We start from the raw sequence: 21,929 nt of genomic DNA on the forward strand, positions 1-21,929 counted from the left end.
ATATTTTTATATATTTCTATAACATTGGTGTTCTGGTCACCTTTAACCACTAGCCGACCAGTGCACGACAATATACATCGGCACAATGGCACAGCTGGGCAAATGGGCATACAGGTACGTCCCCTTTAAGACGTGGCATTGTGGGCATGCGCGCCCGCCGCGTGCTTCGTGACCGTGCCCGCGGGCTCGATGTCCGTCGGGGGCCCGCGATCGTGTCACGGAGTGGCAGAACGGGGAGATGCCCATGTAAACAAGGCATTCCCCCTGTTCTGCCTAGTGACATGACAGGGATCTACTGCTCCCTGTGATTGGGAGCAGTGATCGCTGTCGTGTCCTAGGTAGCCAATCCCCCCCCCACAGTTAGAATCACTCCCTAGGAGACACGTAACCCCTTGATCCGCCCCCTAGTGTTTAACCCCTTCCCTGACAGTGTAATTTACACAGTTATCAGTGCATTTTTATAGCACTGATCGCTGTATAAATGCCAATGGTCCCAAATATGTGTCAAAATTGTCAGATGTGTCCGCCATAATGACGCAGTCACAATAATAATCGCAGATCGCCGCCATTACTAGTAAAAAAAAAAAAAAAAAAAAATAAGATGCTATAAATCTATCCCCTATTTTGTAGACGCTATAACTTTTGCGCAAACCAATCAACATACGCTTATTGCGATTTTTTCTTACCAAAAATATGTAGAAGAATACGTATCTGCCTAAACCGAGGAAGAAATTAGTTTTTTATATATATATATATATATATATATATATATATATATATATATATATATATATATATATATATATATATATATTATTTTATTTTTTTGGGGGGATATTTCTTACAGCAAAAAAGTAAAAAAATATTGCTTTTAATTTCAAAATTGCCGCTCTTTTTTTGTAGCGCAAAAAAATAAAAACCGCAGAGGTGATCAAATACCACCAAAAGAAAGATCTATTTGTGGGGGAAAAAAGGGCATCGATTTTGTTTGGGTGCAATGTCGCACGACCACGCAATTGTCAGTTAAAGCGACGCAGTGCCGAATCGCAAAAAGTGCTCTGGTCAGGAAGGGGGGAAAATCTTCCCGGGCTGAAGTGGTTAACGTCCCGTCACATTAAAGGGGTCATATTTTTCTGTGTCATTATTGGGATGTGGTGACAGGGCACCTGGTCCTGTTGATGGTGGAATTTCTTTCTACATCCGTTCAAAGTGCAAAATTATAAAGCTTGTCTGAGAGTTCAGGAAAAAAAAGGGGCGGAGAGCTGAAATTACACACTGCAAAGCTCAGTGAGGAGAGCTCTGAGTGCTGATTGGAGGGGAAGAGACACATCCCCCTCTACACAGCACACAGGAGCAGATCTGAGGCTGCCAATTAAAGGCTGTGTACTGGGGCTATCTCCCCGGTCACCTTTTTTTTCACTTGGTGTCAGGAAAACTTGTCAGAAATTTATCATGCTGATGAGAACTACAAGCTGTCAGCTGCAATGCATGATGGTACTTGTATACAATCCGAGGAACACTGCACTGCCTGAAAAATTTCAAAATAGATGAAGTCAAGCAGCTAAAACAACAAACAGATACATTTGTTTCTAGAAGTAAATTGGTATATAAAGTGTAGCGCTACACTTTATATACCAATGATGGTACTTGTAGTCTATTCATTCACAGGAAACTGTGACATGGGCGTGTGCGCGGAGATCCACAGGGTCGTGCTGTTGTCAATTTTTGAAAGTGGGTGCGGAGAGAGAGAGAGAGAAACACCCCGCCCGGTGTCCTGGGGGGGGGGGTTGCATGCTGAACATGTTACATGTTACACCCTAAACACCGGTGTAACAAGTAACATGTTCAGAAACGTGAACTTAGCCTTTAAAATTCCTAACTCCTCACATTTACTAATCTTGTAATTGGTCTTACCTGAAAGTGTAAACCTCGTGCAGGCCTTCCTCACCCTCCAGAGCGAACATGATCTTCCTCACCATCTGGATGCCAACCTTCTGTTGCTCAGAAAACCCTTTACCAAGTCCTCTTCTGCTTCCAGCGTCGTCTCCTCTTCCTCCTCCTCTGTCACCAGCTCCGTCCTCATCTTCATCCACAGGAAACGGCAGACTGCACACACACACACATAGAGACAGAATGGCTTCACATCACAGTATACAAGCAGTTTGTCAATTCTAGAGAAATGCTTAAATAATGAAATACAATTTAACCACTTGCCTTTTCTGGAACTTTTTGTTTACAAGTTTAAATCTGTATTATTTGCTAGAAAATTACTTAGAAGTTATTACTTAGAACCCCCCAAACATTTTATATATATAGATATAGCTTTATATATACCGTATTTATCGGTGTATAACACGCACCCCAAGTTTAGGAGGGAAGTTTAAGGAAAAAAACGTAATTTTAATGCAACCTTGTCAGTGTAATTTGCAGCCTTGCATTGCAGCCTTGTCAGTCATTTGCAGCCTTGCATTGCAGCCTTGCAGGCTTGTCTCCTTGCCATTTTTAAAAATGGCACCGCCGAGATACAGAGCGGATGTCCTGTGTATCTCGGTGGCGCTCGTTCTCGGCCGTTCTAGGTGGCTTTTGGGTATTTTCGGCCACACTCGGCCGTTTTCGGCTATTTTCAGCCCTCTTCGCCTATTTTAGGCTGCTTTCGGGCTTTCCGAAAACCGCCAAGAACGGCCGAATGTGGCCGAAATTAGCCGAGAATGGCCGAAAATAGCTGAGAATGGGCGAAAATAACGTAAAGCCACTGAGAGCGGCAGAAAAGGTTAGGAAGGGCGGGGGATCGGCGTATAACACGAAAAAAAAAAGGAAAAGTGCGTGTTATACGCAGATAAATACGGTATATATATTTTAAGCCCCTAGAGAATAAAACGACAATCGTTGTAATATTTTATGCGACACTGTATTTGCGCAGCAGTCTTTCAAACTTAATTGTTGGGGAAAAAAAAAAATACACTTTAACCACTTCAGCCCCAGAAGATTTGGCTGCTGAACGACCGGGCCATTTTTTTGCGATTCAGCACAGCGTCGCTTTAACTGATAATTGCGCAGTGGTGCGATGTTGTACCCAAACAAAATTGACGTCCTTTTTTCCCCACAAATAGAGCTTTCTTTTGGTGGTATTTTATCTCCTCTGCGGTTTTTATTTTTTGCACTATAAACAAAAAAAGAGCGACAATTTTCAAAACAAAACACAAAATTTTGTACTTTTTGTTATAATAAATATCCCCATTTTTTTTTTTAAAAGCAAATTTTTTTTTCTCAGTTTAGGCCGATACATATTTTTGGTAAAAAAAAAAAAAAATTGCAAAAGGCGTATATTGATTGGTTTGCACAAAAGTTATAGCGTCTTCAAAATAGGGGATAGATTTATGGCATTTTTATTATTATTTTTTGTTTAGTAGTAATGGTGGCGATCTGCGATTTTTATCAGGACTGCGACATTGTGGGGGACACATTGGACACATTTTTGGGGCCACTGGCACTTATACAGCCATCAGTGCTATAAAAATGCACTGATTACTGTACAAATTTCACTGGAAGGGAAGGGGTTAACACTGGGGGGGCGATCAAGGGGTTGTTTTGTAACTGTAGGGGGAGGGAACTGACCTAAAGGAAGTGACGGGTTGTGGTTCCTGGCTATTAGGAACACACGATCTGTCACTGCTCACACATTTGTGTTTACACATATACTTCCCTGTTCTGCCTCTTGTGCTCGTGATTGCTCGTGGCCGGTGGGCATCGCCACCGTCAGCCACGAGCATCAGCACCACCGCAGTGCAACGGGTGGGTGCGCCTGCTGCTATCCCTGATCCCGCGAGCCGACCCACCGTAGTAAAATGACGGCAGCTGAGCGGCAAGCGGTTAATGAATAAAAAAAACAAAAACACAATAGTTACCCCAATTTTTTGTATAATGTGAAAGATGATGTTAGAACAGGTAGATAGATACCCAACATGTCATGTTTCAAAATTGCGCACGCTCATGTTATGCCAACAAACAACAGTACTTAAAAAGCTCTAAAAAAAAAAAATATAAGCATGACAGCTCCTCTTTATTACCCCAGATCTCCGATTTACCTTTAGAACCCCCCAAAAAATTGCCGTCCAGCTGCTGTCATTATTCGGTGGCAGGTCGGCACGATCCCGCAAATCGCAGCAGGTGTACATCAGGACCTTTCAAGGCGATAGCAGGTCGCGCAGGTGGGACCCGATGCTCGCCGGCTACCCACGATCGCAGGCAGGAGAGCCCCAACGGGGATCTGTGTGTGGCTAAACACATAGATCCCTGTTCTGACAGGGGAGGAGAGACAGATCTGCGGTTTCTAATGATCAGGAACAGTGATATGTCTCCTCCTTCAGTCAGAGTCAGTCCCAGTCCCCCCCCCCATCCAGTTAGAAACACACAAGGGAACACAGTTAACCCCCTTGATCGCCCCTTAGTATTAACCCCTTCTCTGCCAGTGACATTTATACAGTAATCAGTGGCTCTGATCGCTGTATAAATGTCAATGGTCCAAAAAAGTGTCCAATCTGTCTGCCGCAATATCCAATTGATATACGTTTTTCGCGGGCAGATGCTGTAGAAAGCCTCAGTATAGGCTCTTATCATCCGTATATAGCATACTCCCAGTCACTTGAAGAAACCTTGTCTATGCTTGTATTCAGTTCTGTGCCTCCGTGTGTGGTGTCCAGCCAGCTCTGGAGTGCTCCAGGGCTGTGTTTGATGGGGGATCTATTTAAACAAACATTGTTTAAATGCATATCACCACCTCCTGGCTACACCCTCCATACGAGATATTTTTTCTCTTTGATCACCCGGCAAATAAGAGAGTTCCTCTACTTTGGGGAATCATTTTACTTTGTGGGGTCGCTTGGCGGACTCCCATTGATGCCAGCTCCTGCAGTGCTCTATTAACCTTTTTTCTAGTTGCCTATGAATACATATTCTCCAATCCCAATTCCCTGACGAAGGGCTGAACCAGAAACGCGTTGGGTACCAGAGAGAATACTCAATCACTGGAGAGTATCTTTAATACTGTTCCATGCTTGCTATGTAAATTGTCTTTTTTTTTTTTTGTCTAGTTTTTGTTCTGTCTTTTTGATATATGTTTTTAACGATCATCATATTTGTGAATGATCTATTTTATGTACTATAATAAATATTTTTCTACTTTACTCTTGTGTGCGTGTTGCCTAAAAAGTCCCAATAAGGGGGGGGGTGTCTTATTTTTTCCTATACAACAAGGATGCGGCAACAACACACTGTTCTGACAAGCTGAAGTCCCATTTCTATATATTAATGGCAAATATAATCACAGGTAGCGTTACTCACTGTGTCTCCGACTTTGTGGTGTCTCGTAGCAATGACACCTATACCGAAATCAGGAGATAGGGTCTCCTCCAGTCCCTCCCATTTCGTATTCCTCGCTAGTCAGCTGACCTCCAGTTTCTGCCCCCCCCCAGCCATGCCATGAACACAATGGGCGGCTGCAAAGAGGCTGAGTGGGCGGCCGCGGGCTCCAGGATTCGGTGACCCTTGGACAAATCATCATTCGACCCCCAGGTTGAGAACCACTGATGTAAAAGAATACATATCAACCTAAACTGATGAAGAAATTTCTTTCTTTTTTTTTGGGGATATCTATTATAGCAAAAAGTAAAAAACATTGCTTTTTTTTTTTCTAAATTGTCGCTTTTTTTTGTTTATATCACACAAAAATAAAAACCACCGCACTGATTAAATACCACCAAAAGAAAGCTCTATTAATTAGAAAAAACTAACACTGCTTGGGTACAGTGTCGCACGTCAGTTAAACAGGAAGTAAACCCTGATGGGTGTTACTTCCTCTTTGTTTCCCTGCAAAGGTAAAGCATAATGGACTAGTATGCATCGCATAGTAGTCCATTATGTGTCACTTACCTGACACAGGAGCCAGCGAAGTCACCGCTGTCCCCTGTAGTCCGGAGCATCCATCTTCTCGGTGGGTCTCGCTGCTCCGCCGCTGTCATTCGGCTAAACCGCGATGACGTCACTCCCGCGCATGCGCACGGGAGCCGCTACTCGCAGAATATCGCCGTTGACAGCGGCGCGCTCAGTGCGCCTGCGCGCCACTGTCTTACGGCAAATATTAGTTTACAATCACTTTAAAGCGACGCAGTGGCGTATCGCAAGAAAATGGCCTGGTCATTAAGGGTGAAAATCTTCCGGTCTGTAAGTGGTTAAAAAAAATAAAAAAATCATTTGTTTTGGCTCAAAAACCAGAAGAGGTTGCGCCTATCCTCCAAGGGCATAGAGCCGAGTGGGGGCCATATTGCCCTCACTCAACTTCCTGCCCAACAAACGGCCGCATCGGATCGCTCTCTGGCTTTACCATTGGCTCTGGAAACTACCAGGAAGTTTTGGAGAGGGGGGGAATGGGTCATGGGCACCTCTCCTGTCGCCTCTAAAAGTGATCCTGTGGTAAATGCTCCTGCAGGACCACCTTCATCCGACACAGAATCGCCCATACTAAAAAAAGAGCTGCTGCCATGACCCCGGCATTTTTTTTTACTATGGCCGATTCTGTGTTGGATAAAAGTGATCCCGCAGGAGCCGCTAGCTGCTGCCATAACCCTGGTATTTAACTTCAAAGGAATGATGTATTTATACTATAGGAGGGCCGCCCGCAAGTAGATTTAATCAACTAAAAAGGTACTGGAGATTTTAGATTTTTAGATTTTAGTCGACTAAAATATGACTAAAACAATTCAGATGACGAAAATACGACTAAAACTAAAATCACATTTTGGTCAAAAGACTATGACTAAAACGAAATCGAAAATTAGGCGTCAAAATTATCACTGGTTGGGTACAGAGGGACCAGAGGTGTCGGGTAAAAGCACAGCTGCCACTTACAAGAACTGCAGGGTGATGCCGCCTTTCTTCAGGTTGGCGATGATGATCTCCAGCTGATCCTCACTGAAGGGGCTGCTCAGGTCTGTGAACACCGCGATGTGCAGCTTCTCGTATTTCTTCCCTCTAAGAGAATATAAATAATTAGATACAACAGGGAAGTCCTGAGAAGAATCGTTAGTGAATTACACACTATACACAGAGTCTTCTCTGATATCAATACCTGCACATACAAATAGAAAAAAATCCCAAAAAAGACCCCGTTGTGGGATTTTTAAGGCAATAAAAAAAGTTTTTGAAAAAAAAATAATTTGTACAAATAGAAAAAAACCGGAGTTAGACTTACCGGTAACTCTTTTTCTAGGAGTCTTCCAGGACAGCCTTTGAGATATAGGGCTCCTCCCTCCGGGACAGGAAACACGTCAAGCCAATTAAATAAAAGGTGTGGTCCTCCAGGCCCTCCTCAGTTTTACTCCAAGAACCGCCGGGAGGCTCTGAAAGACATAACACACTAACAATCACGTTAATACACATCCTCACCACTTAGTCCAATTTAAACAACTTTGGGTGGGAAGCCAGGCTGTCCTGGAAGACTCCTAGAAAAAGAGTTACCGGTAAGTCTAACTCCGGTTTTCTCATATCGTCTTCCAGGACAGCCTTTGAGATAAGCAAGGAGCTCACCTTGTCAGGGCGGGACCACTGCCTGGAGGACCTTACGTCCAAAAGGCTGTTCTTTATCAGACCATAAATCCAGACGGTAATGTCTTGCAAATGTTGAGTAGCTGGACCACGTTGCTGCTTTGCAGATCTCCTCCGGAGAGGCTCCAGCCCTCTCTGCCCACGATGTGGAAACCTCCCTTGTAGAGTGTGCCTTAACTAAGGGTGCCTGCTTCCACTCTAACTCATAGGCTTTAACTATCGCCATCCGTATCCACCTGGCGATAGACGCTTTGGACGCCTTGCAGCCCTTGCGGGCGCCCGAAAAATTAACAAAAAGTGAGTCTGACTTCCTGAAGACCCTAGTGGCTTCTAGAAAAATTAATAGACTTCTCCTGACGTCTAACAAACTTAAAGATCTCGCCTCGTCCTCGTCTGAGGTTGAGAAAAAAGTTGGCAAAATAATATCCTGTGTCCTATGAAGAGTGGACACCACTTTAGGAAGAAAACTAGGGTCAGTCTTAAGTACTACCCTGTCCTCTAAGATTAACAAAAATGGCTCTCTGACCGAGAGTGCCTGCCGGTCACTGACCCTTCTAGCTGACGTGATCGCTATCAAAAACACAGTCTTTAGTACCATCCACTTAAGTGATGCTCCATCTAATGGTTCAAATGGGTCTTGGGTCAAAGCCCTAAGAACCAAGGCCAAATCCCAGGTAGGACAGGTCTTCATTCTGACAGGCCTGGATCTAGACAGAGCCTTGAAGAAGTTCCTGACAAATGGATTCTGCTGAAGGGATGACTGAAGGAAAACGCTTAAGGCCGCCACCTGTACCTTTAGAGTGCTGATAGATAGGCCCAGCTCTACCCCTGCTTGTAGAAAGTCCAGGACTGCCGGGACCCCTGGGCTTGCAATTCCCTGTTCTCGCAACCAGGAATTAAACCTAGCCCTAGCAACTGGTTTACGGCATTCTAACAAGGTCATAATCACTCTGAGAAACCCTGTGACCTTAAGATTTGTTCCTCAGATACCAGGCCGCAAGCTTGAGCCTCTCTATCTGAGGACACCGGATCGGCCCCTGGGAAAGTAAATCCTCCCTGACTGGTAGAAACAGCGGAGGATGGACGGCCAATCTTTTTATGCTGGCAAACCAGGGTCTCCTTGGCCAAAAAGGAGCTACTAAAATGAGGTCCGTAGTCTCCTAACGGAACTTCTGCAGGACCTCCGCCACCATCCTTACGGGAGGAAAGGCATAACACAGGCCGAACAGCCATGGATTGGCAAGGGCGTCTATCCCCCTGGCCCGATCCTGTGGGTGAACCGAAAAAAAAAAGTGCGTCACCTTCCTGTTGCCTTCTGTTGCAAATAGGTCTATTTCTGGCCTTCCCCAGCATGACACAATCTCCTCGAACACTTCCTTGTTGAGGGACCACTCGTCCTGACCTATCTTCTGGCGACTGAGAAAGTCGGCCAGTAAATTCTGAGTTCCCTTTAGGTGAATGGCTGATATTGCGGACAAGTTCTTCTCTGCCCAGCAGAAGCTTCTGTCCTCAATTACCTGGAGTGCAGGGCTTTTGGTTCCCCCTTGCTTGTCCAGGTAGGCTACTGCTGCCACATTGTCTGAGCGAACTTGCAGATCCCTGCCATGTAACTGGGACTGGAAGGTTTCTATAGCCTTCCAAACTGCCAGAAGTTCCTTCTGGTTTGAGGAACGACCTGTCTCTAGGTTCGACCAGGAACCCTGGGCTAAGCTTCCCTCTAGGTGGGCACCCCAACCCAGCGTACTGGCATCGGTCGTGACCACCACCGTAGCTTGTGGGGACCAGGGGAGACCCCTGTCTAGGTTGACCTGGGCCCGCCACCACCAAAGAGACCTCCTGACTGCCGAGGATAGGGGCATAACCTGATCCAGGCTCTCCTGCCTGCCATCCCAATAACGGAGCATGAGTCTCTGTAAAGGGCGCTGATGATGCCTTGCCCAGACCACCGCTGGAAAGCATGATGTGATCAACCCCAGGACTCTCATAACCTCCCTGATCTGGGCTTCCCGACCAGATTGAAGCTGGGCTACCGCCTGCTCTAGCTTGCAGATCTTCTCCTCCGGAAGGAATACCCTCATTTCCATCGAAGAAATCCTGTATCCTAAATACAGGACCTCCTGTGAGGGGGTCAGCTGGGATTTTTCCTGGTTTATCAGCCACCCCAGTGAGCGCAGAAAAACCAAGGCCTCCTGTATGTCCCTCTGCAGCTGTTGGGCCGACTGGGCTATGAACAGTAGATCGTCCAGATATGGGATCACTGTTATAGCCTTGAGCCTTAATGGGGCCAGTGCCTCTGCCAGAACCTTTGTAAAGATTCTTGGTGAGGCTGAAAGCCCGAAGGGGAGAGCTCGAGACTGGAGGTGTAACACACCCGTGTTCAACCTCACCGCCAACCTGAGAAATCTCTGAGATTCCAGATGAATCGGGATATGCCAATATGCATCCCTGAGATCCACTGTGGCCATGTGACAGCCCTGAAACAGGAACTTGGTTACCGAGAAGATTGACCCCATCCGGAACCGCTTGTATTTTATGAATCTGTTTAGGGGGCGGAGATTCAGTATTAACCTGAACTTCCCCGAAGGTTACTTTACCACAAATACGTGGGAGTAAACCCCCAAGCCTCGCTCCTCCTGAGGCACCTGCGCCATTCCTTCTTGGTCCACCAGATCCCCCAGAAGAAGAGCCAAAGGCTCTGCTTTCTCTTGGTCCCTTGGTAACCTTGTTACTTGAAAATTTGGGAGGGGAACTGAACCAAACTCCAACCTGTAGCCGTTCCTTATTATATCTCAAATGAACGGACTTTCGGTTGAAGCTTCCCAGTGTGGGAGGAACTTCCCCAGTCTTCCTCCCACCGGGACGCAGGAGTCACTGTGTTTTAGGGGAGGGTTGAGGAGGACTGAATAAGATTCCTCCTTTGCCCCTTCCCTTGCCAATGCTTTTTGGGGCGAACCTCCCGTTCCTGTAGGTTCTGTTGCCTGGGGCTTCGAAAAAGGCGCTTCCCTTCTGGTCTCTTTTTCCTTTCTGGGAAAGCTTTCTTCCTATCCTGCGTGCGCTCTAACGCCTCTTGCAGGCCGGGCCCGAACAAATGGTCCCCTGAAAAGGGTAATCCACATAACCTCAATTTTGAAGCGGTGTCTCCTGACCAGGTTTTAAGCCAAACGGCCCTTCTGGCAGCGTTCACTAGTGCTGCAGATCTAGCAGCCAGTTTGACTGATTCTGCAGAGGCATCAGCTAAAAAGCCCACAGCCTTGAACAGTAGCGGAAAGGACTTAAACAGCTGCTGCCTAGAAGTACCCGCAGAAATATGCGATTGTAACTGTGTAAGCCAACACTCCAAGTTTCTGGCCACACAGGTAGCTGCTAGGGCCGGTTTAAGCCCGCTGGAAGAGGCATCCTCAGGCTCTCTTAAGCAGCACATCTCCCCTCTTATCCGTAGGATCCCTGAGTGAACCCATATCATCAAAGGCCAAATCTGTCTTCTTAGAGACCTTAGCCAAGGGAGCATCTAATTTGGGAACCTTGTTCCAGGGATGCACCGCATCCGACTCAAAAGGGAACCTCCTTTTAAGGCTACTTGAAAAAAATTGCCTTTTTTCCGGTTGTTCCCACTCCAGCAGAATCGCCTCCACTAGCGACCTATGGATGGGGAATACCCTGTCTTTCATTACAATCGACCCTTGATACATCATGTCGTGTTTTGAAAGCTGGACATGTTGATCTCCAAAGTGTCATATATAGTCTTGAGGAGGTCACCCACCTCATCCAAAGACAGCTTGTATCTGGCAGATCTAATGGCCTCTTCCTCCCCCTCAGATTCAGAAGTAGACTCTGTCCTAGAGGAGGCTAATGACCTGGGTAACCTCTCCCTATCCACCGGACTTGGTTCGGATAAGGAAGGCAAACTCACAGCCCTGGGTAAAGAGACAGAGGGACCCTGCATCCTATCCATCATGCTTTTAAATGACTGGAAAGTGGATGCAATTTCATCCTCTACGGATGTTAAAACATTGTGACAAGCTGCCACAGAGTCCTCTTTCACCAGGCTACTGACACAATCCGGGCAAGCGGCTTCCCCCAACCGGTGCCTAACTTAGCCCACACACGGCACATTTCCTTCTGGGCAAAGGTATCTGGGCTCTGTCCTGTTTAACCTACCAACAAAGAAAAACAGGGTCCCATTAAAATACCACCCCTGACCACACCACTGTGCTTCTAGGGTCCGCCTAGGAAGTGCCCCCCTTCACCAGCAGGTTCTCCACCCCGGGAAGGTACTATAGGTCAGAGTGACCCCCCACCCCCCAGTGTAAGTCCTGGTCTGCCCTCACCAAGCTTACCTGAGAGGTACTGGAGCCTGTTGAACCGGAGTCCACCTGCACAACTGCACTCTCCATGGTTCCTGTGTCTCACTCAGTCTCTCTGAGCCTTCACACCGCTCCAGGCAACCCTGTAGTCACACCGCCGCGCCCAAAGGACTGGAACAGGTCCTGCGGCGCCCCCTGATGACGCGAATCCGGCGGAAGTGCGTCTCTCCCACTTCCGTACGCCAGAACGCAAAGTCTCCGCCCCGACGCCGTGCGTTCCTTACGAACGCACCGCTCACAGTACCCGGACGCCGGTCGGTGGAACGAACGTCTCCCGCCGCCATCCGACCGACAGGTACTAGCGGTTAGCGCTCGGAGGGGGAGATTGCCGCGCATCGGGGTCCCGTTCTCTCCGAACGTTTTAAATGGCAGCGGGGACTGAAAGCTACCCTCTCCTCCCTTCGTACGGACCGAGGGGTGCTAAGGGTCAGGTCCATCAAGGTGCTCTCCCCAGGCAAAACCCCTGAGAAGGAGCTCCCCTTACCAGTTCCAAATGTGCTCCTTCCCGTCCGGCAGGAAACACAAAAACTGAGGAGGGCCTGGAGGACCACACCTTTTATTTAATTGGCTTGACGTGTTTCCTGTCCCGGAGGGAGGAGCCCTATATCTCAAAGGCTGTCCTGGAAGACGATATGAGAAAAATTCATAAAGATTTAAAAACTGTAACATGTAAATATTAAAACATTGTATGATAAGAAAAAGATAAAGTGATCACTTTATCTTTTTCTTAACATACAATGTTTTAATATTTACATGTTACAGTTTTGAAATCTTTATGGAATTTTTTCTATTTGTACAAATTATTTTTTTTTCAAAAACTTTTTTAGTGCCTTAAAAATCCCACAACAGAGGTCTTTCATACTTGTTTAAGTTTAAAAGGGATGATGGCAATTACAAGCCAAATTACATGAGTCGTTTTGATTTTTATGGTTAAAACCCCTTGCAGCTTTTTTTTTTCCTTATTGGGGAGGTTATTCTTCACTTCCTGTCCTACAGGCACATTAGGATGTGAGGGGAAATTTCTTTAAAGCGGACTTTTAGTTGTTTTTTTCATCTTTCCATCTATTAAATCTTCCGCCCTTGTTGTTTTAACTTTGGATAGTAAAACGTTATTTTTTCTGCCAGTAAATCACTTATACAGCCCACTTCCTGTTTCTTGTCTGGTCATTATTCTAGGCTTATGACATCATGCACAGTTCTCTCTCTCTAATTCTTGTGAGAATTTGCAGGGGGGAGTCATAAGAGGGCAAATGAGAGCTACAGAGGTGGAGGTGTGCCTCTGTGTGTCTGTGTAAATCCAGGAAGTGAACAGGCAGCTGCTTCAGCTGCCCACAGTTAAAATGGCTGCAGCCAGACTCAGCGGAGGGAGATTTCTGCAGCATATTTGGCAAGTACAGAATCGCAGTATATCTAAAATAATATGCAAAGTGGTTGGAGGGAAGCTTCAGAATGTCGTTGCCCTTGTTGTTGTTTTAACTTTGGATAGTAACACCCTTAGACAGTTCCCGTTTCTTGTCTAGTCATTAGCCTAGGCTTATGAAGTCATGCACAGCTCTCTCTATCTCTCGCTCTCCTGAGAGTTTGCCGGGAAGGGAGGGGGATGAGTCATAAGAGGGCCAATGAGAGCTGCGGAGCTGGAGGTGTGCCTCTGTGTAAATCCAAGAAGTGAACAGGCAGCAGCTTCAGCTGCCCACAGTTAAAATGGCTGCAGCCAGACTCAGTGGAGGGAGATTTCTGCAGCATATTTGGCAAGTACAGAATCGCAGTATATCTAAAATAATATGCAAAGTGGTTGGAGGGAAGCTTCAGAATGTCAAGGATGTTTTTATTACAAATTATGTCGGCAGACTGCAATTCCTCTTTAAGGGCTCATGCACACAGGGCGTTTTTACAGCTGCTGTTAGGGGCACCTGACTTTTTTTTATTTTTACTGCCTCTAAACATCCCTCCATATTAGGCTATGTGTCCGTGCACACATACATTTTGGAGTGTATAAGCGTTTGGTGGCATAAGCAATTTAGGGGCAGTAGAAAAAAACCTCAGCCTGTGCGTCCCAGGAGCCGAGGCTGTTGAGCTGCAAAAATGCAAACCGCAGCTAAATGTTGTAAAAAGCTTTTAGCCAATTTTGGCATTTTTTTCGAAGTTTTTACATTATAGGGAGGGTGTTTACTGTAAAAAACGCCCCAAAAAAATGAACGCTGCTTTTTCCTGGCAGCAGCGCTCGCGTTTTTGAAACACGTTCTGTGTGCAAGAACCTTAAAGTGAGGGGAAAAGAACAAGTGTACTCCCTGGAGCATTTCCTTTATTTATTTTAGGTACTCAAAAAATGTGTTTGTTTTCGAATTTCAGAATCTTAAAAATTCCGAATTTCCAGAATTCGAAAATTCAAAAATTAGAAAATCTGAAGAAAAAAAAAAAAAAAAGAAAGAAGATCAATACAATTCGAAATAACTATTAAATGATAGGTATTGGAATTTCCTTTCAAATTTGCCTGTTTGTGAATATAACGAATACGAATTTATCTCAAGTTACGAATTATCCGAAATAATGAATGCCGCATCTAAACAAATGGAATGGAACAAATTAATAATAATAAAAAGGTTTTATTACTATTATTGTTATTTATTATTATAAGATGGTTACGTTCCATTTGTTTAGATGCGGCATTCATTATTTCGGATAATTCGTAACTTGAGATAAATTCGTATTCGTTATATTCACAAACAGGCAAATTTGAAAGGAAATTCCAATACCTATCATTTAATAGTTATTTCGAATTGTATTGATCTTCTTTCTTTTTTTTTTTTCTTCAGATTTTCTAATTTTTGAATTTTCGAATTCTGGAAATTCGGAATTTTTAAGATTCTGAAATTCGAAAACAAACACATTTTTTGAGTACCTAAAATAAATAAAGGAAATGCTCCAGGGAGTACACTAACTAATAATAAATATTAAATTATAGGTATTGGAATTTTCTTTCAAATTTGGCTGTTAGTGAATGTAACGAGTACAAATTTATCCAAAGTTGCAAATTATCTTAATTACTGAATTCTGTATCTAAACAAATGGAATGGAACAAATTAATAATAATAAAAAGGTTTTATTACTATTATTGTTATTTATTATTATAAGATGGTTACGTTCCATTTGTTTAGATACAGAATTCAGTAATTAAGATAATTTGCAACATCCAAAGTTGCAAATTATCTTAATTACTGAATTCTGTATCTAAACAAATGGAATGGAACAAATTAATAATAATAAAAAGGTTTTATTACTATTATTGTTATTTATTATTATAAGATGGTTACGTTCCATTTGTTTAGATACAGAATTCAGTAATTAAGATAATTTGCAACTTTGGATAAATTTGTACTCGTTACATTCACTAACAGCCAAATTTGAAAGAAAATTCCAATACCTATAATTTAATATTTATTATTAGTTAGTTATTTCAGATTTTCAGGTTTTTAAATTTTCAGCTGTTGATTCTTATTCTTGGATTTTTAAATTTCCAATTTTTAGAATGTCCGCAATTTCGAATGTCCGAACTTCTGAATTTCCAAACTTCTGAATTTGAATTTCTGAAATGATCCAATTTCTGAATCGAATTTCCGAACGTCCGAATTTACGAGCGTCCGAATTTACGAGCGTCCGAATTTACGAGCGTCCGAATTTACGAGCGTCCGAATTTACGAGCGTCCGAATTTACGAGCGTCCGAATTTACGAGCGTCCGAATTTACGAGCGTCCGAATTTACGAGCGTCCGAATTTACGAGCGTCCGAATTGCCCAAATGTTCCAATTCTCCAAGTGTTCCAATTTCCGAATTTTCGGAAATTGAAAAATTCTGAAATTTCGGAATTAATGCATTTGTCAAAATTCGTAAAAAAAAAACGAATTCGGAACTAAACGAATTGCACGTCTATTATATAGTGCTATACATGTATTATACATTCACATCCATCCCTGCCCTCAAGGAGCTTACAATCTAAGGTCCCTAACTCACATTCATACATACACATACTAGGGCCCCCCCCCCCTTCTTGTCCTACTGACAAGAGTCACCAGACAGGAAGTGATTGGAAATCTGCAACAGAGACACTGACAGAAATACAAATCTGAGAGGGGTTCTAGAACTGACAGGGGCTCCAACCCTTCACCACTCTACCTGAAACTAGAAAAAAGTTTCTGGCTAGATATACAATTTTAAAAGTAATCATGCATGCATAAATTAGACCTGTTATTTTTTTTTTTTTATTTTGCTAAATCAACTGAATGAAAATGAAAGCATGCGCACAACAGTATCTCAAAGAAAGAACACAAATCAATCATTATTAAAGTCTAACTCCAGCCTTACTATAACTTTAAATAGTCTGTTTGGGCCAAGCTGGTTCAAATGAATTTTTACTAATATATGCAGCCACACATTGTATAAACTGTAAGTAGCAACAACTACATACAGTCCTGTGTGCCGGCAGTTGGACAGGGACTTCTCATCTAATTCCTGGAGCAAAATAAATTTGGGCTGCTCAGCCAATCACAGGAAGCCTTGTATTTTAACAACGAACACAAGGCTTTCTTTAGGGTGCGGCAGGAGGGACAACTGTCCTGGGCGCAGCAGCTTACTATGCAGCTGGGTATGCCAGCGATCTCATTCTTATACAAGGCATTTTGATAAGCAGTTGACTTATGTGGGTAGCATCCCCTTTGCTTACACATAATGGGGGGCGCTGTTTGGCTTCTTTGCCTGGGCGCTGGATGACCCCGTCATGACAAGGACATCACATATATCAGAAAATACATTTGTTTGTTTGAACCAGCTTGGCCCAAGCAAGCTATATAAAGTGTAAATAAAAGAATCTTTTCTTAAAGTGGAGTTCCACCCAAAGATGGAACTTCCGCTTTAAGGGGTAGGTGACCCCCCTGACCACATTTGGGGGGGGAGCGGAAACCCTCTAGAAAGAGGGCCCCAGCTCCCACTTTCTCCCGGGGCTACGCGGAGCCAGGATGTCAGTTCACCTCTCCCCTCTCGGCAATCATCTGGGACACGTCATAGGTCCCAGATGATTGCCCAGCCAGTAACAGCGCGTCGCACAGCTCACGCATGCGCAGTGCGTGCCCGGCTGTGAAGCCATAGCCGGGCGCCCACAGTGACAATGCCAGCGCCACAGAGAGGAGGGGAGATGAGCGGGGCTTCGTTCCCCCGTCATCCCTGGACCCTGGGAGGGGCGAGTGTCCCGATTATTAAAAGTCAGCAGCTGCAGTATTTGTAGCTGCCTTTTTTTTTTTTTTTTTTAAGCGGAACGGCGCTTCAATAATCTATACAAAGTCATAAAGTTGGAGTTATACTTTACCCAGTTCCTGACCTGCCACCGCAATGTCAGATTTGTCCGGCGTAATTTTGCAGTCCCGCAAAAATAAAAATCGCAGACCGCCGCCATTGCTAGCGAAAACAATAAACAAAAAAAAAAATTCCCTAAATCTTTCCCCTATTTTGTAGACGCTATAACTTATGCGCAAACAAATCAATATACGCTTATTGCGATTTTTATTTACCAAAAATATGTAGCAGAATATATATTGGACTAAACTGATGAATACGTTTTTTTTTTATATGTATTACAGCAGAAAGTATAAAAATATTGTTTTGTTTTTTCAAAATTGTCGCTCATTTTTTCTTTATAACGCAAAAAAATAAAAACCGCAGAGGTGATCAAATACCACCAAAAGAAAGCTCTATTTGTGGGGGGGGACATCAATTTTGTTTGGATACAGTGTTGCAATTGTCAGTTAAAGCAAGACAGTGCCGTATCGCTAAAAATGGCCTGGTCATTAAGGGGTAAATCCTTCTGGAGCTGAAGTGGTTAAGACGACTCATAAAAGACTTTATAAACAAAACGTTGTGTGCACGTCAAGTCATTTTTCGTATTTTCGGCATCGGTCACTTACAGCGTCTCCTTCTGCAGAATGTCCATGCAGACGATCAGGGCATCGAGGACTGAGCAGTTAAAGATTTTTAATTTTTTTTTTCCTTTTAGAAGTGAATGATTTACAGCAGTCCTGCCTGTCACCTCCAGTAAGGCCGTCACCCCACAGACTTGAGGGTCTGAGTTGACACTGATGGGGTTAGAAGGAGCCACTACAATTATTTCTAGCAGTGGATCTTTGGATTTGGGTGCGACGGTGATCTCAGTGGCTGCGCTAATCACAGGCAGTGAGACATTTCCCAATCTCTGCAGCCACGCATCGGGTCAATGTGTCACTGCCTGTGATTAGCGCAGCGCTGCACCGACTTCCTGGCGGGCTCTGCATGTGGGCTGTGCGAACACGCCTGAGCTCATCCTTAATCGTGAGTTCCTAATAGCTAGGAACCTCAATCTGGGAGGGGACAGGAGCACCGAAGAGGGACCCGAGAAGAGGAAGATCTGGGCTGCTCTGTGCAAATCCATTACACCGAGGAGGTACAGTGCCTTGCGAAAGTATTCGGCTCCCTTGAACTTTTCAACCTTTTGCCACATTTCAGGCTTCAAACATAAAGATATAAAATTTTTATTTTTTGTGAAGAATCACCAACAAGTGGGACACAATTGTGAAGTGGAACGAAATCTATTGGATTTTTGAAACTTTTTTAACTAATAAAAAAATGAAAAGTGGGGCGTGCAAAATGATTCGGCCCCCTTGCGTTAATACTTTGTAGAGCCACCTTTTGCTGCGATTACAGCTGCAAGTCGCTTGGGGTATGTCTCTATCAGTTTTGCACATCGAGAGACTGAAATTCTTGCCCATTCTTCCTTGCAAAACAGCTGGAGCTCAGTGAGGTTGGATGGAGAGCGTTTGTGAACAGCAGTTTTCAGCTCTTTCCACAGATTCTCGATTGGATTCAGGTCTGGACTTTGACTTGGCCATTCTAACACCCGGATACGTTTATTTGTGAACCATTCCTTTGTAGATTTTGCTGTATGTTTGGGATCATTGTCTTGTTGGAAAATAAATCTCCGTCCCAGTTTCAGGTCTTTTGCAGACTCCAACAGGTTTTCATCCAGAATGGTCCTGTATTTGGCTGCATCCATCTTCCCCTCAATTTTAACCATCTTCCCTGTCCCTGCTGAAGAAAAGCAGGCCCAAACCATGATGCTGCCACCACCATGTGTGACAGTGGGGATGGTGTGTTGAGGGTGATGAGCTGTGTTGCTTTTACGCCAAACATATCGTTTTGCATTGTGGGCAAAAAGTTGGATTTTGGTTTCATCTGACCAGAGCACCTTCTTCCACATGTTTGGTGTGTCTCCCAGGTGGCTTGTGGCAAACTTTAGACGAGACTTTTTATGGATATCTTTGAGAAATGGCTTTCTTCTTGCCACTCTTCCATAAAGGCCAGATTTGTGCAGTGTACGACTGATTGTTGTCCTATGGACAGACTCTCCCACCTCAGCTGTAGTTCTCTGCAGTTCATCCAGAGTGATCATGGGCCTCTTGGCTGCATCTCTGATCAGTCTTCTCCTTGTCTGAGCTGAAAGTTTAGAGGGACGGCCAGGTCTTGGTAGATTTGCAGTGGTCTGATACTCCTTCCATTTCAAAATGATCGCTTGCACAGTGCTCCTTGGGATGTTTAAAGCTTGGGAAATCTTTTTGTATCCAAATCCGGCTTTAAACTTCTCCACAACAGTATTACGGACCTGCCTGGTGTGTTCCTTGGTCTTCATGATGCTCTCTGCGCTTTCAACAGAACCCTGAGACTATCACAGAGCAGGTGCATTTATACAGAGACTTGATTACACACAGGTGGATTCTATTTATCACCATCAGTCATTTAGGACAACATTGGATCATTCAGAGATCCTCGCTGAACTTCTGGAGTGAGTTTGCTGCACTGAAAGTAAAGGGGCCGAATAATTTTGCACGCACCACTTTTCAGTTTTTTTATTTGCTAAAAAAGTTTAAAATATCCAATAGATTTCGTTCCACTTCACAATTGTGTCCCACTTGTTGGTGATTCTTCCCAAAAAATAAAAATTTTATATCTTTATGTTTGAAGCCTGAAATGTGGTAAAAGGTTGAAAAGTTCAAGGGGGCCGAATACTTTCGCAAGGCACTGTAAGTATAACATGTTTGTTGTACCACTGCCATTTGTTTATCTGTATTGAAACATGAATAACGTTTAAAAAAAAAAAAAAAGTAAAAAAAAAAAAATAACATAACAAACATGTTATAAACAAGACTTTTCAAATCACTTTAAACTCATTATTATATAATAACTTAGTATGACTTGTCATTAGCTGTACAACTATGAGAGTGCAAAAATGGATTAATTGGTGCACACACAAAATTTGTTCAGCCACAATTCCTGCAATTTGGACTTCAAGTCAGCCACAGTGCATGCACTTCATTACCTAAGACCAGCCCAATGCATGCACTTTAGACCTCAGATCAGTCCGGTCCATGCAAATCTTAAGTCAGGACTGGTAAATAGGAGCGCTTCTGCTAGAAGGGTCCTCCAGATGCTTATATTCATTCCAGATCATCCAGGATAAAAGCTGATAAGGCCCTCGAGCAGCACTGACAAGAACGTTGTGCAGCAAGTCAGCGAATGTGTAAAAACACATACAGGTTATCAAAATGAACAGGCTCATCAATCTTTAGGAGCAAGATGGCCGCCACACATTTCCAACACCACCGTGGAACGTAAGGGGCGGAAGTGGGAAGCAGCAAGGGGGTGGTGATGCGCTTTGGAACATGCTCAGAAGCTCCTTCAAAACCTGGTTTTGAAGGACATCAATTTTATTTGGTTACAGCGTAGCACAACCACGCAATTGCCAGTTAAAGAGGAAGTAAAGCCAAACGAATAAAAAAATTTAAAAAATAGACCCTGCAAGGCAAAGGAATAATGAGCTAGTATGCATAGCATACTAGCTCATTATGAATAACTTACCCAAGATGGAAGCCCCCGAAGCGACCCTCCTTGTCCTCCTCCGACGCCGCTATCTGGCACTGTGATTGGCCTGAGCAGCGATGACATCACTCCTGTGCATGCACGCCGCAGCCGCCACTAACGGTATGCTTGCCATTAGCAGCGGCATGCACAGTGCGCCTGCGCAACGCTGTCTACGGCGCATGCACCGTAGACAGCAGTATCTTTCTTTTGCAAATATCTCCTAAACTGTGTAGGTTTGGGAGATATTTCTTGTAGCTACAGATAAGCCTTAATCTAGGCTTACCTGTAGGTCAAAGTGGTCTGTAAGGGTTTACAACCACTTTAACGTAAATGCAGTACAGTATCGCAAAAAAGAGCCTGGTCATGAAGGGGGGGGGGGGTAAATCTTCCAGAGGTCAAGTGGTTAACAGGATTGTCTGATGTTTACAGAGCTCAATAGCTACTACACAAAAAATAATAAAAAATTCCCCTTTCCCCATGTCATTTACAGATCAATTATCACACACAAACACACACACACACACACCACTCCGTGAAGGATACAGTCAGCTTGTTGATTTCCAGGCTGGATGACATCCTGAATCTCCTCCAGCAGATCGAAGTCGGGCATTATGAGATGTCGGTGGACTGAGATGTTCTGATACTGATCCTCGTCAGCCAGAGAGTTATCTGTTCCATCTGTGCCGAAGAGAACCACCGCAATCTCATCTTTACTCTCTGCAAACACCTACCGGGAAATACACACAGGATAGAAAGGGTGACAGTAACACAAAATGATGTGCAGAAGGGACTACTGATGAAAATAAGAGAGACATCAAGATTTTCCAACTACAAATTTAGGGTAGTACTCAATCCCCCCTCCTTCAATACATTTTTTACTCCCTTAGGCTGGGTTCACACCGCTGCGGGGGGAGAACCGGATGTGATTCGCACAGCAAATCACATCCGATCTCCGTAGCGCTGCGAGTTCAGCCATACAGATAGTATGGCTGAACTCGCAGCGGTCCCGCAGCAAACTCGCACGGGACCCTT

The 21,929-nt window shown here is 44.2% G+C and overlaps 1 protein-coding gene across 1 annotated transcript in view; it reads right to left on the reverse strand.

Annotated features, from left to right (window-relative positions):
- The window catches only part of XRCC5 (X-ray repair cross complementing 5), a 126,783-nt gene that overhangs the window by 93,042 nt on the left and 11,812 nt on the right, over positions 1-21,929 (reverse strand). Inside the window, exons 3-6 of the mRNA XM_077449650.1 lie at positions 21,441-21,624; positions 17,915-17,963; positions 6,904-7,026; positions 1,915-2,106 (exon numbers count right to left, since the gene is read on the reverse strand). Coding sequence (XP_077305776.1) covers positions 1,915-2,106; positions 6,904-7,026; positions 17,915-17,963; positions 21,441-21,624 — 548 coding nt within the window. The remainder of the gene's footprint in view (positions 1-1,914; positions 2,107-6,903; positions 7,027-17,914; positions 17,964-21,440; positions 21,625-21,929) is intronic.

Source organism: Lithobates pipiens, unplaced genomic scaffold, assembly GCF_037356315.1.
Source record: "Lithobates pipiens isolate NorthernLeopardFrog02 unplaced genomic scaffold, aLitPip1_a1.2 Scaffold_22, whole genome shotgun sequence".
Taxonomy (NCBI): Eukaryota; Metazoa; Chordata; class Amphibia; order Anura; family Ranidae; genus Lithobates; species Lithobates pipiens.